The sequence below is a fragment of the Podarcis cretensis genome, assembly GCF_951804945.1.
Source record: "Podarcis cretensis genome assembly, chromosome: 6".
NCBI lineage: Eukaryota > Metazoa > Chordata > Lepidosauria > Squamata > Lacertidae > Podarcis > Podarcis cretensis.
Genome location: NC_137175.1, coordinates 91,934,870 through 91,950,468, shown reverse-complemented (window position 1 = coordinate 91,950,468; position 15,599 = coordinate 91,934,870). Strand labels below are relative to the sequence as shown.

General features: G+C 42.8%; 1 protein-coding gene across 3 annotated transcripts in view; it reads right to left on the bottom strand.

Moving 5' to 3' along the window:
• The window catches only part of PBX1 (PBX homeobox 1), a 233,994-nt gene extending 218,834 nt beyond the window's left edge, over nucleotides 1–15,160 (bottom strand). For 2 of the 3 annotated variants that reach the window (XM_079981595.1, XM_079981597.1), the window contains exons 1-2: nucleotides 14,948–15,159; nucleotides 11,124–11,197 (exon numbers count right to left, since the gene is read on the bottom strand). In XM_079981595.1, the coding sequence (XP_079837721.1) occupies nucleotides 11,124–11,197; nucleotides 14,948–15,138 (265 nt within the window). In that variant the 5' untranslated portion in view covers nucleotides 15,139–15,159. Of the gene's footprint in view, nucleotides 1–11,123; nucleotides 11,198–14,947 lie in introns of all 3 variants that reach the window. The other variant, XM_079981596.1, reaches the window with a different exon arrangement.
• Nucleotides 15,161–15,599: the final 439 nt, after the last annotated feature.

Here is a 15,599-nt window from a genome sequence, read left to right as displayed (position 1 = left end):
CACCACCGAACCAAAGAGAGAAAATAAGAGGCTAAACTTAAGATGGCATGAATCCATCAAGTCAACCTCCTGCCTGCAAAGAGAATATTCTTCATACAATTCCATCCCCAGTGGATGCCTGTTCATGCCATTTTTGAAACCTTCTGGGATAGCTCAGTTGGCAGAGAATGAGACTTTTAATCTTAGGGTTGTGGGTTCGAGCCCACATTGGGTGAAAGATTCCTGCTGGACTAGATGAACCTTATGGTACCATTCTATTCTATGAAATCTTTCAGGTAGCGAAGAGGGTCCTCTACTTGCACAAGGAACTGAGCTTGCTCCTTGCATCATGACACTAAGCTGAAGAGGTAGCGAAAAGCTGTGGGGCTTCACAATGTTGTCCTGTGTGCAAAGCTTAAGGCACTCAAGGTGTGCAAATGTTAGAGGAAGGCCCAAATAGACAGAAAGCAAATTCCAGACACCTCGGGAAATGTTGAGCAACATTGAAAAACAGGCTCTGCAAATAGCAAGAAGCAGCTGGGGAAGGGAGAGGAGAAAGCTTTGGTAGATACACCCATTCTTAATCCTCCCCGGATGCCTCAAGCGGGGTATTTGATCAAGAATTCATAGAATAAGAGTATGGGCAAGAAATTAGCAGAAGCCAAATGTCAGCTCCAGGGTTGGATCCCCAAACCACCCTGCAAGAATGAAAAGCACAAGACAAATACACAAGCACCCTTCTGTCTCTCCTTCCCTGTGTCCGTCCCACCCCACCTTCATCCTCTTTTTTTAATCATTTAGATGTATCAAGCCAACATAGTGGCCACAATGAAACCAGTGCAAATGATGTCAACATGAAATCAATTTCTCATAACATGCTGCAGTCCTGCAAATTTGCACCACTCCATCCCAATAATTAAGATTTCCCAGCAAACCTATCTCTGCTAATTGGTCAAACCATCATACTGAAATAAACTCTGTTTCCAAAACTTTCTTGCAACAACCTATTATCTTGCAGCTACTACTCATTTCAATGAGGAATGTGCAGGAAAATGTGCAAGAATGTGCAAGTGGATTGCACTCTGTGAGTCAAAGCTTCAGTCTACAACATGGGTAGGCAAACTAAGGCCCAGGGGCCAGATCTGGCCCAATCACCTTTTGAATCCGGCCCGCGGATGGTCAGCGAAGCAGCGTGTTTTTACACGAGTAGAATGTGTGCTTTTCTTTAAAATGCATCGCTGGGTTTCTTGTGGGGCATAGGAATTCATTCATTTATTACTATTTTTCAAAATATAATCCGCCCCCCCCCCGAGGTCTGAGGGACAGTGGACCGGCTCCCTGCTGAAAAAGTTTGCTGACCCCTGGTCTACATGTCTGCCGCTATTCGTAGCATCCAAAACTCACCACCAACTAGAGATGGCCATGTAATCTTGCTTCACAGCAGAGCTACATTTGAATGTCCCCAACATCCCTGCACACTTCTTGTAATGGTTGCAGATTGGTGACTGGAAACTGCTAAGGATTACAGACCAGTATGCTCAGGCCAGCACATTCACTCCATATTAGCAATTCTTAATCAATGTGAGCAGACGCATCACAACATGGAACATGCTTGAACATAAACATGCCCATGATTATATGAAGAAACATAAGTGTGAACTAAACTATTTGTGTCCTGCAACAATTTCCATGATCACAGCAGCATTCTTTGCAACTGCCATGGTCACAGAAACTGATCTGCCTTATAACCATGTAAAGCAAAGTTTATGCTTCTGTTTCTCCATGAGGTCTTCTGCACACACGTGACTGGGAACAGGCTATTCGCGTGGAGAAGCAAATAACTGTGCGAACTGGCCCTTGGTGTGTAATTCTTCTTGTCGTCTGTTCCTTTGGGAGTATCTGATTAGGGCCGTATTTTAAAATCCAGCTAATAATGTGAAAGGCAGACTGTCTAACCAAGCCTTATTCTGCATAGCGATTTTGTACCCAGTCTCTCACTAAATGCCTTACGGAGTTAAATAATTCGAGACAGCAGGCAGTATAAGGTATAAATTACAGAAAGCAGTGGAGTAAAGAGATTGTATGCTGAATAAATTAAAGCTTTCAGTTGTGAGACCAGTAATGGGTGGGAGAGGAATTAGGAGCCACGGAAGCAGTGAGACAATGGAGGCATTTTTCCCCTGATGGGCATTTTTGGAGTTTATTTGTTGATAATTTATTAATTTGTGAAGTCAGTTAAAATCATAATTAATTCAAGGTGCTGGTGCAATTTGGCCCTGCCTCCTCCCTTCCTAAAAATAATCATCTGTTGAAGTTGTGGGGGGGGGCTGTCTGGACCCCAAGCACAGATGGGTGCAATCCATAGGCAAAGGTTGCAGGGCAACATAGCTCTAATGGCAGAAAGCAGGAGCTCTGGCAAGCCAGACACAAATGCTGCCAACTCCCAGCCAGAATGTCTATAACTAAAGCCATGCCAGTTTGTGGAAAGCAGTGTCAGGCTATCTAGACACTAGTCTAACAGAAGCTAGATCAGGAGTGGAACTACATGTTACACATGGAAATGCACGTAACAAAACCCTGACATGCAAGACTAAAAAGGGTGAGATATATATTTTTATTTTCCAAACTGGCTAACAGGAAACCCCTCTCCCTTGCACAAAATCCACACATGTTCATTGGGCAGGCAAGAAAATTCAACTCTTAGTGCAATCCTGAAAAGATTTTTGGAAAGCTCCATGAATCTGCCTCCAACCTCACCAATGAAAAGCACCCTCCCCCCAAGTTATCCAAACGTCTGTCACATTGAAGAGGGAGCAAGTTTGTTTTCTCCTGGCTTCAAGTTACAAGAAAGGAGATTCCGACTAAACATCAGGAAGAACTTTAGGATGGCAAGAGCTGTTTGAAAGTGGTATGCAGCAGCAGAATGGGAATTCCAGTGCCCAGTGTGGGAGGGAAGGCACAGGGGGGGGGTGTATGCACACAACGGGGGGGGGGGTCATGCACACTGGGATGGCAGTGCATGGCCGAAGGAACTGGTCATGGAACTCCAGTCCTCATCACTCACACCGCTGGAGTGGCCCAGCACTCTTCTCCATGGGTGTTGATTCCTCTAATGCCAGGGAGGAGGGCCCGGCTGCCTGCATTGGCACACCTATTTCATGCACCCTCAAAAATCTGTGTCTGGAGACACAGCCCCTACAGCACACACCACGCTATGCCTCTGGTGGAACGGACTCCCAAGAGAGGTGGGGGACTCTCTGTCCTTGGACAGTTTTAAGCAGAGGTTAGATGCCATCTGTCATGGATGCTTTAGTTGAGATTCCTGCGTTGTAGGGGGTTGGGCTAGATGACCCTTGGGATCACTTCCAACTCTACCATTTTATTGAAAGAAAAAAGAAAATACCACAGAGCAGGGCCTACCAAACCTTTTACTAAAAGAGCTCATTTGAGACGGCTGAAAATTAAGGAGGCCAAATCAAGTCATAAAATGCTAGAGATACAGACAAATTTTGGCACAGTCTCTGCTGGTAATTTTTATTATTGGCAGCAATTTCTACTGATAGATAATACACTTTTTGAAACTGCTAAATTATGAACCACAGCATTTTCCTTGTGGCAAGGAGTTCCATAGCGGAGCTTTCCTTAAGATGGCATTTGCTATGGGGATACTAACTTTTGTGTGTGTTCAGCACGAACATGATCACCAATGCACACACAGTTTTCGGCCCTGGAAGGGGACGGGCTAATGCTCACCCCGTTGATGCATATGCTGTGTCAAAACGCAACCCCTGCACAAATGGAGAGTTCCCTGTATTATGAATCACCCTCCTCATTTTATTCAGAAATTGTTTAGCCCAGAGGCCCTACGTGAAGGCTATTTAAGAAAAAAAAAAAAAGCTTTCTTCCTGCATGCATCTCGAAGTGTTTTAACCATCTCAAAGTGTTTTTAACCAAATGATGTAAGAACTATGGATTTCTTCACCAGTTTTTTCACACTCCGATTGAACACAGAAGACACAACCCTAAGAAAAATGCATCCTTCCTCCCTGGTCCTTTTACATTGACTACTTCTTCCTATAACAGCTTTCCTTTCTTATCCCTCTCCTTTCTATTCCCTGTAATAAAGACAGGAAATGCTAACATTTTATCTCTTTTTAGGCCCTTTTCCCTTAGAAGAGGGTGCCTTCCTTTCCTTCTGAAGCTGGTCTAACTAAAAGGCTGTAGCTTGGTAGGTGGGTTGGGCTGGCAAGCGAGGAAGTGGAGGCAGGGTGGGTGGGATATAGCCCTGAGGCCCATCTGAAAGTGGCCTAAGGCCCACTGGTGGTCCAGCTCCACTCTTGAGAAACATTGTCGCACATGCCAAACTCTCCCTCATTCACCAATACCCCCTGAAGTATTAAACCAGCGAAGCCTAAAGCAGTGAGGGGTGGGGGGCTACTGTTCAAATGGAAAGCTCTTATCACACTGAGGTGGCTGCTATTCAGACAAGCAGTCGGATCTCATTGATTCAATTCCTTTGAGATACAAAGAAGTGGGAGGCCGTGAGGGTTAGCCAAGGTAAGGATTCCTTAACCAGCGTTGTTCCTTTCAAGTTTACTTAACATCAGGACTAGATAAAGTCCCGGTTCTTTTATTATTATTTTTAGAAAAGGGTCTCTCTTTCCTTCCCAAACTGTTCTCGTCGTCATTTCAGAATCAATGGCACAAGCAGAACAAACGCATCCGAACAAGGAAGAAGAGTGCAGAGCATGTTCAGTATCTTCCCTGGGACACCCTAGAGGCAGGAAGCCTGCCTGCTTAGCCCTTGAAAGATTTCAGTTCCAAATGAAACAATTAGGTTTACTTACCCTAAGCACCCTCCACAATGGAGGGAGGGAGAGCACATGGACACCCAGTCCCAAACACCCCTGCAGGCATCTTAGCACTTTTGCACACAACCAACCAGGAGGGATGGGATTAGGGATGTAGGACATCTTGGCTTGGGTTTGTGAAGCAACTGTACACCCCTTTCCCCACAAGCACATGTCTCAAACCCCACAACTGCACCCCAGCCTCAGCGCCTCCCCATAACTGTGATGCCCTGCTCCATGACTTCTCTCTCCGGCCAATTCACTGTGGCTCACCCTCAGCCAGCCGCCCTTCCCACGCAGAGGGGGCTGCTTCAGCGGATCACTCCTCCACTTTCCAACTCTCCACCCCAAGCAAGAATTGTGGTTGGGCTGCTTCTTCCTTCTCCCTTTTTCTGTCTAGGGAGGAGTGGAAGGACTTCGCCTTCCCAACACAAGGGGTCTCCGGGAAGAGGCGCAAAGGAGGAGAGGATTGGGCCCCTGTGTGGCCCTCCCCAACCTGATTTCCACACTCCTTCGCCCACCCACATGCCCAATCTCCATGCCCCCACCCGTGTGATCTCTGTGGCTGCTCCTTCCCTCATCCGAACACCCAATTTCCAATGGCAATATATCATAATATTGTGATGTTTTAACTGCTGATATATCAGTGTTGAAAATCAGACATTGCACAGCCCTGGTCCACACTTACTAACATACTTTCAGTTCTACTTTGTGGTGTGGCAATGTGGGTGTGGGTAAAAGTTGAAGCAGTTGTCTCCGTAAGCCCCTTCCAAATTCAAACTCAATATTTTGAAGCTACACCTGCACACTACAGATTTGGTGGTGTGTGTCAGTCATATCACCATACACATCAATGAATGCACATCAAAAACAAAGTATATGAGCTCTATTTGACTTCTCCCCTCCCCTTAGCCCTGTTTTTGTGTTAATTTCAGTACCGGACATTTTCTGCACCTAACGGCTGCACACAGATATGGAGACAGGAAATCTGGTATTTGCTGCCTGAGATGGCTCTTTCAATTCATTAAAAATGCCAAGTCCCAACTAATTTAATCATGTTCCACCTGGCAACATGACTGGCTCTACCATTAGGCTGAGTAAGGAGGTTGCCTCAGGCGGCAGACACTGAGGGGAAGGGAACTGTCAGAGCAACCTATGCTACAAAGCCTGTCCTGCACCCACTAAGCTAGCAAGTTGCCTTCATGTGCTGTGGAAGGCACTGCCATTGCCTGTGCAAAATTCGACAGCTAGGTTGCTCACTGGGGAAAGATGGTTTGAGCATATTACGTGGATCCTGGCTGCCAGTTAGTTTCCAGGCCCCATTCAAAGTGCTGGTTTTTACCTATAAAGCCTTAAACAGCTCAGGACTGCAATACCTCAAGGACCAACTCTCCCCATTTGAACCAATCTGGAGCCTGCAATCATCATCTGAGGCACATCTTTGTATGCCTTCTCCACGAGAGGTCCAGAGGGTGGCAACATGAAAATAGGCCTTTTCCGCAGTGGCTCCCCACTTGTGGAATGCTCTCTCCAGAGAGGCTCCCCAGGCACCTTCATTACATATCTTCTGGCACCAGGCAAAAAAAAGTAAGAGGTACAGTTCAAAACACCAGGTGCATAAAAGGCAAGGTTCTCCCTTCTATGCATTTGTACAGCTCCCGGCACAAATAAATCTTCATTTCTTTCTTGGGCTACCACAGTGTAAGCTTCTGCTGTTAACAGAATTAGTTCCATGGCTCCCATGAAAGTTTAATGAGACTTAGATGCTTAATTTTAGCTAGATCATCATATCATTTTAAAGAGAACATCAACACAAAGCTCAACGGCAAAGCTCAAGAAGGTTGGACACAAGACAAAGGTTGGACACAAGAGGAAAAAAGAGTGCAGCCAGGAAGCATTTGATTTCTGTATATAGCTAAATCTGTATTTTAAGTGACAGGCAGAAACAACAACAAAGGTGTCGGAAGTGAAATCCAACCTAAGAATTTATAAATAAAATAAGGAATGTAGTATTGAGGTGGGATACAGAAAGAAAGAAAACGAAAGGAAGAACCTGCTCCTCCTCAAAATATCTGTTAACTTTGCAGCAGATATAATTGTACAAGATGAGAGCAGAAGATATTTGTAGTGTGAAGTAGTATATTGGTGATGAGCGTGAGAGAGCAATAAACTATTATCTTAACAGTTAAAGAACTGGTCAATGCTGCCTATAAATATTTTTAGTATGTTTTACTGTATAGGAAAAAATAGTATCTTAATGCTGAAAACATGAATGAAGTGTACACATTTTAACCACTTAAACATGGATGGGGTAAGCAATTAAATGAAATTAAATACACATAATCAGGATTTCAAAACTCAAGATTATCTTCAGGTTTCCTCAAATTCTAAATCTGAATACAGATCCTCATGTTTAAAAACTGTACATTTGTTTCCATTTTATTAATATAGTCTTGTAGTGCAACAATTCCGTTTTCCTTTTGGAAAGTTTAACACATTTTTCCTTTAAAAAACACTAGGGAAGATCATTATATCCCAAAACTGATCTTGGAAAGCAAAATTAAATAATAAAGACAGTTCACAAGAAGGAATGAATGAGGCATCAAAACTGGGTAATGATCCTGTGTTGCCCTTCTACATCAAAGAAAGAAACCTATGCTAACTGACAGACTGAAGTCTTTTTAACACCTACTATGCAATTAAAGGACACCAGCTCTCATTCCTTCTCAGAAATTTTGATTATACAGATAGTTGACTTTTAAACTTCACACTCACCATGCTCTACAAAACAATCCCCAAGTTAAAATTACAATAACTCTGAAATCTGTCACATTTTGCAAATAAAATATTAAATAGTCAATTAATCACTATAAGCTGGCCTCACAATTCAATTCTTCATTACGCAACAGTACTCACTTCCTGCCAAAAAAGTACATATGCAATCCAGAGAAACATGTAAACAAAATTTGTTTCCCTCCCCTTACTTCAAAATTAAATCTTGCCTTCTATCTTCTTTGTAAATAAACATGCTCAGATTTCATACATCTCAACGTATTCTACTTCAAGCTTACATAAAAAGCATCCATAAATCCTTTCCTTTAAAATAAATTGAAACATCAGCAGACAAGGGAGATCTCTTTGGCCGGTAAAGATGACCTCTTTTTACAACAAGTTTATAGACACTTTAGGTTTGTTCCGGCAATGTTAACACTGTGAAATATTAGCCGCACTGTTGCGAGGGATGGTGGTAAAGTCTCCAGCAGACTCTGGAGTCACTTAAATCAAGTAGTAGAAAAGTGAATGCCCATTTCAGAACACTGGAACACCAGGAGTGAAAAGAGATGAACAAAAAACACAGAGACACCAAATAGGAGCCGCAAATGATTTCAGCAGAGTGAGATTTTGATCTATCAGTACATTTCCCCTTTCAATCATTGTTGGAAGAAGATTCTGACAGAATCAGTTGTATTACTCAGCACTGCTTCTTTCCTTTCTGACCGGCAGCTTATGGAATTTCTCCCCCCAAAATAATTGCATCTACTTATTTAGCATGACAGTTTGGTTTTAAATTACAAAACGTATAGTAAACCAGTAACCAGAGATTTTGCCATGGGGCACTGACATGATGAATGCACAAGGAGGGAACTAGCCTTTCACACAGAAAATAATTTCAATAAGCTAAATATTGTTAAAATATTAAAAAGTGCCCAGATGCCTGTCAAACAATCCAGGAGAAGGTTTACTTTGAATTAAGCAATGGCATAGAATGTATCCAGCAAGCAAATGTCAGCCTGGAATATTCCTGAGGCCAGAACCCACAACTCCCACCCCCTGGGCTGCATTGCTTTATGCTGAAAGTGCTAAAGAGCGCAACCGCAACCACTCACACCTCGATTCTCAATGCTATGGATATAGGTGTGTGAATACATGGTTGTCTGGGTATACCCAGCAGAAGTAAGCCTGGTTAAAACACACAAACACTTCTAACAGCACAACAATAAGCATTAAGAAAAACAAAAACCTACATATGACTTATTTTTTGTATGCAACCTCGCGCACAGTGCATCGGAGTGGCAGGTCAGGTGGACAATTTACAATCTACAATCAACATGCAGTCCGTCCCTATCTCCCCAAACACTTCTGAACAGCCAGCATCATTCTAAAACTGAGAATTATAGGATCTCCCCCCACCCCACCCGCTTCCTGTTCCCATGTATGCAGAGATGATTTTTGAAAACGTAATGGCAAAAATGCAAAAGTATCAGGTACAAACGGAGAGAGAAATTCAACACAAAATTTACGATTCCAAAGACTCCAGGCATCTCCCCATTTGGCAATGATCCATTCAAATGTTCCCCATTTGTACGTGCAAAAATGTCTTAGCAAGAATAAGTCTAAGAGATATTTCAACTGCAGGTGCTGATTATGCAAGGTTCAAATGGTACAGAGATTATAACAATGACATGCAAATAGTATGCAAATTAGTTGCACCCCTCCAGCTGACAATATTTCTAATGTGGCCCTCTGTGCTGAACAAGCTGCTGCTCACTGGTTGTGCCAGTAATACAACCAGAATTAGCCCACTGGTAGTGAAAGTCAGATTTTCTCACCTTCCTCCAAATCCCAGCCTCTCCAAATATTAGACCGGGAAGAGGGGTTCTAAAGAGGTTCAGTTTTCACTAACCATCTGCTACCACTTCATAAGCACTTCAATTTCAGATCAGGGGAGAAATCAATTAAGAAGATTGCCACACAAGAGACAAAAAATCCCAAATAAGAGAATATGAAAACAGAGGACAATGTAAAGTATTTTTTTTTTTTTTAAGAGAGAGAGAAAACACACATAGAGTAACAGAAAAAGATTAGAAGATTCAGATGTTCTTGCTATTAAACTTATATATTCAAGCAGCAATACATCGCATTATAGAAAGACCTCAGAGACCCCTTTACATTATATTATAAGAGCCACATAATGAATGGCTTCTAAAGAAGGTCAGCATTCGGCTTCGCAGCCTTAAGGGCCTTAGAGGCTTGAATGCCAATGCTAGGTGCTTTGTCTAGGTTACAAGCTGCACAAACAAGATTTAACAAAGGACCTCCTTAGTCATCTTATATAGATTGCTGGAGTCAAATAATCCCATTTCACTCAGCTGTTCACACGATGAAACATAGTCACCCATAGTTTAAAGGCACATAGACATCATTTTCTGAAAGCTGCTTTCCCTTTTATGCATCACTTTTCAATGTATATCAAGTGAGTTTGCAATCATATTTGTTGTCACTTTCATTCATGTCATACCCCTTACTTATATGATTGAGATCTGAATTACTGACTGTTACATCCTTGTTAGGAAAAAAGCGTGGGGTGGGGGGGAGGCGTGTGGAGGAGTAGATAGTTTGCAACGCACATCAGCCCGACTCAAGAGCTGAAACTCAGCAGTGGCCTTCCCAGCTACCTTTTCCTGTGGGCTAAGATGTAAGCCAGGATTTCCCCTTCCGAAGACCATTCGAAAATTGAAATAAATAAGTGTTGCATGTCACTGAACACTCTTCTCTGAGCATCTGCTGTTTAAGATCACCCTTGATTGATGACAGCTATTTTTAATTGTTGCTTTTAAAATTTAAATGCCCCCCTGAGACATTTTATAAGTGTATTAGTGCACGGCAGGAGGCCTCTGCGAAGTGGGAAACACAGACCGAATCAACAACCTCATGCCATTAGCACCTTTGTAACCAAAAAAACCACTGTTTGATATAAAAGTAACAAGATCCTTAAACAGCCAACAATCTCATATCTATAGGTGTGTGTGTGTGTACACACCCACACTGCCCTCTTTGAGTGTCTATGTGTGCATTACCTGGACTCAATGTATGCTAAATGAAGGCTTTTCCGTGTGTTTTCCACATTAGGAGCCATGTATTTGACAGTAGCTCTTAAAATCTTAAGACAAATATTCCCTTTAAAAAAAAAAAGATTTAAGTATTGCAGCTGAATTAATCCAGTTATGGGTTGTTTTCAACTAATGTAATATTTAAAAAAGTAATGAGGAATATAATGCCCAGGAAAAAATATTCCCTCAATTGTAGGCACACAAATGACTTCATTGTGCTATTTAGACATTTATATGATAGGAGAATGCATTCTCCAAAGAATAAAACAATAGCTGCTTTCCCCTTTAAATAAAATATTTACACCAAAACAAGTTTTCTTTTGTTTTTGTTTTTTTAGAAATGCATGAAATGTGAAAGGCAGCAAAAGAGGAAAAAGGTGCAAGACGATGCGTTTCTCCTTACCTGTTTTTTCTTTGATTTCACACAAAACATTAAAAAGTGCTGGCTTCATTCTGTGGCAGTTTAAAGCATGTTTTCTGCAACAAGATCAAAATAGTTTATATTTAGAGTGTGCCACAGAGGCCTCAAAAAAAAGATGTTTTAGGCAGAAATATTGAAGGTTAAGTCATCACTGAAAATTATGCAAGGGTGAAAAACAGCTTACAGTTTTATATTGACGGGACACCAGTTTGGTGATTGTCCAACGCATATGGCAATACAAATACCACCCGCTTAGGGAACTGTCTGATAGCAGTATTTCAGTAGCTTTCATAAACCATGTTTACTGGCCAAGCTATGAGTAGGTCAATGATAGGAGTATGTATAAGCCATTCATAAGTCCAATGAAGATCTTTTTCAGATATTATTGTTATTATTATTACACTCAATTTATTAATCACCTTCTGAACCACCATCTCGTGGCAGTGTAGGGAACGTTGTTATTTTATTCACCCATGTGGTTCAATTCATTGTGCAGATGCTACAGTATAAACAAGGTCCTTCATCACGGAAAGCCGATGTACAGAAATTTTAGCCACTGAGTTGAAATGAGCACAGAAATGCAGTAATGCACTGCCAGGAGAAAGCACACATGCAATGGGGAGGGAGGGAAAATAATTACTTCCATGCTCTTATTACCTTTATGCTCTACTTGCTTATTTGAAGGTGTTAGAATCAGTCGGCTTCCCAAAAGAAATCTCAAACACTCCAATACATGAATCAGAATGACAAAAAAAACCTTGCTAATTTAGCATTTACACAAGTGGTCAGAATGCAAATGGATCTTTCTGAGTCTCCTCTTTTCTTGGAGGTCCAGCAAGTTGTTGTTTATAAGGCTGATTAGTTTCATGTCCTAGCAGGTGCTCAGATTTTTTAGGTCTAAGAAATAGAATTTCTTAAATATTAGAAGCAATCACTTTGTAAAGATTTGTTGTCATGTACAAAAGGACTAATTTCATCCAGCATCTGTTGCAAAATGGGTTTTTGAATGAAGCTTACATAAGTATGTGAGTGTTTTGATGCCTCAGGCAGAAAAATCTAAGGAAGCCCCCTCCTTCCACTGATTAATATGGGACACAACTCACTAGGAAAGTCTCCTTCACAAGGCTTGTGAAGACTTTGGACAGCTCCTGTCATTTTAAGGGCCCTGCCCCTTAAATGACACCCCATATCACTGCCTAAGGTTCCTGCCTCTCTTCTTCTCACAGTTGGGTTCCCTCTGTATGAGCATCTGGTACACAAAACCTTCTTTCTGCCTCCAAAATATTTTTTGGCCAAGCACAAAAATGGGTAAAAGGACATTGAAAAGATCACAGCCACGTTTTCACAGCCTTGCCATCACCGCAACATCTCTACAGTTCCTTATAAAGAGATATATAATTAAAAATCATAGGAAAAACTGAAATGCACAAACTGCTTTCTACAGCTGCATTACTAAAGGGACCCGCTAGCAGAACGGCTAAAGGAGTGTGTAAAGAGTAACTGGCTATAAAAAGAATCCTTACATTTGTATTGATTTCCAATTTAATTAGTGCAGTATATAGATCTTTACACACAAAAAACATTTCACCAAACATAAACTTAAACTTTCAGAAGCAGCTTCTTTCCCCTTTGTCTAATGGCAATACTGGGAGGCATCGTTCAACAGAAGCTATTCCTCATCAAGGCCAAGTGTTTTACGAAAAGCATTTTATACAACTGGCATTTTTCATTCTAGGTGTTTTTTTGTTTTTTAAGGCCTTTTGGATTAAGTACCAAGATAGCAGCTGCAAAGCTATTTAGTAATGTGTGTAGCTTTTGAGGGACACACAGACGCTGCCTACTCCAGTTGAGAATGAAAATCTCTGTGGTAAGTACAAGATACAAAATGCAGGTGAAGTGCTAGAAGCTTTTCTTCAGGTAATAAAATTCTAGTGGTCACTGGGCAACTTTTTCTTCTTTTGTTTTGCTATTTTTCCTTCTTGTCCATTCTTCTCTTCTGTAAATCCATGTATTCATTTCCAACTTCAGTAATGATTTTGTAGATTTATGTTAAGAGTGTTGTGCAGCATTCCAGTCTATTTATCTGGCATGTTTCTTTTTAAGAATCATTGTATTTACAATTTCAAATGTGCACACAATATTGACCAATGAGACCATTTAATCATTGAAATTAAAAATATTATATATTTCAAAATTTGTGTAACCATAATAATTATTATTTTAAAATACTACGCCCTGCCCCAAAATTCAGCTGTATGAGGCACAAAACGGCGTGTTGGCTTCTGTGATAAAATCAACAATTGAAACATACTTGCTATGAGTAACATAAAATATAAGTGTAGATTGCCAAATGTTCCAATATGTGTGATTAATGATAAATACTCATGTGCAATTGTCACACACATACATAGATTTCATGCCATTTCCAACATGGAAAGCATGATCTGTGAATGAAATCTGTATGTTTATATGTGAAGCGGCATTTAGTGGCTAGACTCTACGAGCCTCTGTGCTCAGCTAATATGTTCAACTCATTATTTTAGCAACAAAAAACCTGTTTGTGTCTTTACACACAAACAACAGCCACAAGACTCCAGTTGCAGCACAACATTCACCAATATAAGAGGGCAGGAAAATGTGCCCTTTTTGTACACAAGGGCCACAATCCTAGAAGCATCGTCTATGAATAAGCCTTCCCATTTAAATGGAATTAAGTGAGTTTAACTTCCTTGGATTGCGGTTAAAGAACGGTAGTGGCAATGAACTCGGAGTAACCAAGTTTGCAGTACAGCAAACAAGGCCTTTTATGGCTGCTCCTTTTCCCTAATTCAAAAACAGAGTTCAGGTCACCAGATCCCTTCAAAACGGATCTATAAAACTAAGGATTAAAAAGTTTAAAAGGTCTTCCAGATAATTTTTGGTGTGACGTTCACCGATATGCTCCATTCAGTGCCCCACTCAGCAGACAGAAATGGAGGAGCCGAGCATTTAAGACCCTAAATATCCCAAAGCTCAGCTAAAAGGAGGACAAGATTTCGGTCTTTTGGCCAAAGAAAGTGGCTTCTCCAGCCTTTCAGCTCTTGAGGTGTCACAAAACAGAGATGGGAAGGTGCAGCTGCACAAGGCGACCAAAGGAGCCAATTCAGCCCTTCCTAACTTGGCAAAAAAAGAGAAAGAAAGAACAGAAGAGCAGCAACCTTCTCTCTCTAAACATTTCCACGTACCCGCACGCCACTAGAAATCACACCTATATACTGTACACTTAAATATTCCATTCTGGCATGTTGCGCCACAGAAGACACCCAGCCGGGATGTTGTTTTTCCTGGAGAGCTATACTTTTTGTTTGCTGCACTGAGAGAGAGAGAGCTCGGCTGCGAGTCAGGCTTTGAGAGGACCAGGATCCTGCCGCGGAAAGAAATGTAGTGCGATAATAATAATAATAATAATAATAATGATCATAATGATAATGGGATGTTGTTTTTCCTGGAGAGCTATACTTTTTTGTTTGCTGCACTGAGAGAGAGAGAGCTCGGCTGCGAGTCAGGCTTTGAGAGGACCAGGATCCTGCCGCGGAAAGAAATGCAGTGCAATAATAATAATAATAATAACGACGATCATAATGATAATGGGATGTTGTTTTTCCTGGAGAGCTATACTTTTTTGTTTGCTGCAATGAGAGAGAGAGCTCTGCTGCGAGTCAGGCTTTGAGAGGAGCAGGATCCTGCCGCGGAAAGAAATGCAGTGCAATAATAATAATAATAAATGACAATTATAATGATAATGGTGGCGACGAGAGGGGGCTCACCTGGCCTGCGCCTCGTCCAAACTCTGGTCGGTGATGGTCATGATCTGCTGCAAAATGTCCCCGATGTCTTGCTTGCGGCCCCCCTCGCCTTCGGCGCCCCCGGCCCCGTCCTGCATGTGCTGGGACAGGCCCGGGTGGCCGGCCATGCCCACGCCGGCGTGCGAGTGCATCAGACGGGGCTGGTCATCCATGGCCGGCGGCCCCTTGCCCGCCCGCCTTCGCCCCCTTCTCGGAGCAACCGGGGGAAAGAAAGAAAGAGCGCGCTTCTCCGGCGGCGCTGCCCGCGGAGCCGCCTTCCGGAAGCAGCAGAGGCGGCTGAGGCGAGCCCTCCTCCCGGGCGCCCTGGAGCCGGAGGCCGGTCCGGCTCCCTCGCCTCCCGCCGACGGAGCCTCCGCGTGAGGAGGAAGGAAGCGCGGAGAAAGTTTCCCTCACGGACGCTCCTCTCTCTCTCTCTCTCTCTCTCTCTCGGACGACGCCGCCGCCGCTCGCGCGCCTCAGCCGGGCGAACTCGCAGGAGCCCCGCCGCCGCCAACGCCAACGCCGCCGCCGCCGCCTCCCGCTTTTGTTTCAGGCTCCGGCTCCGGACTCCGCCAACTGACACGGGGAAGGCGCCGCCAGGCGAGCGAGGGAAGGAGGGAGGGAGGGAGCCGGG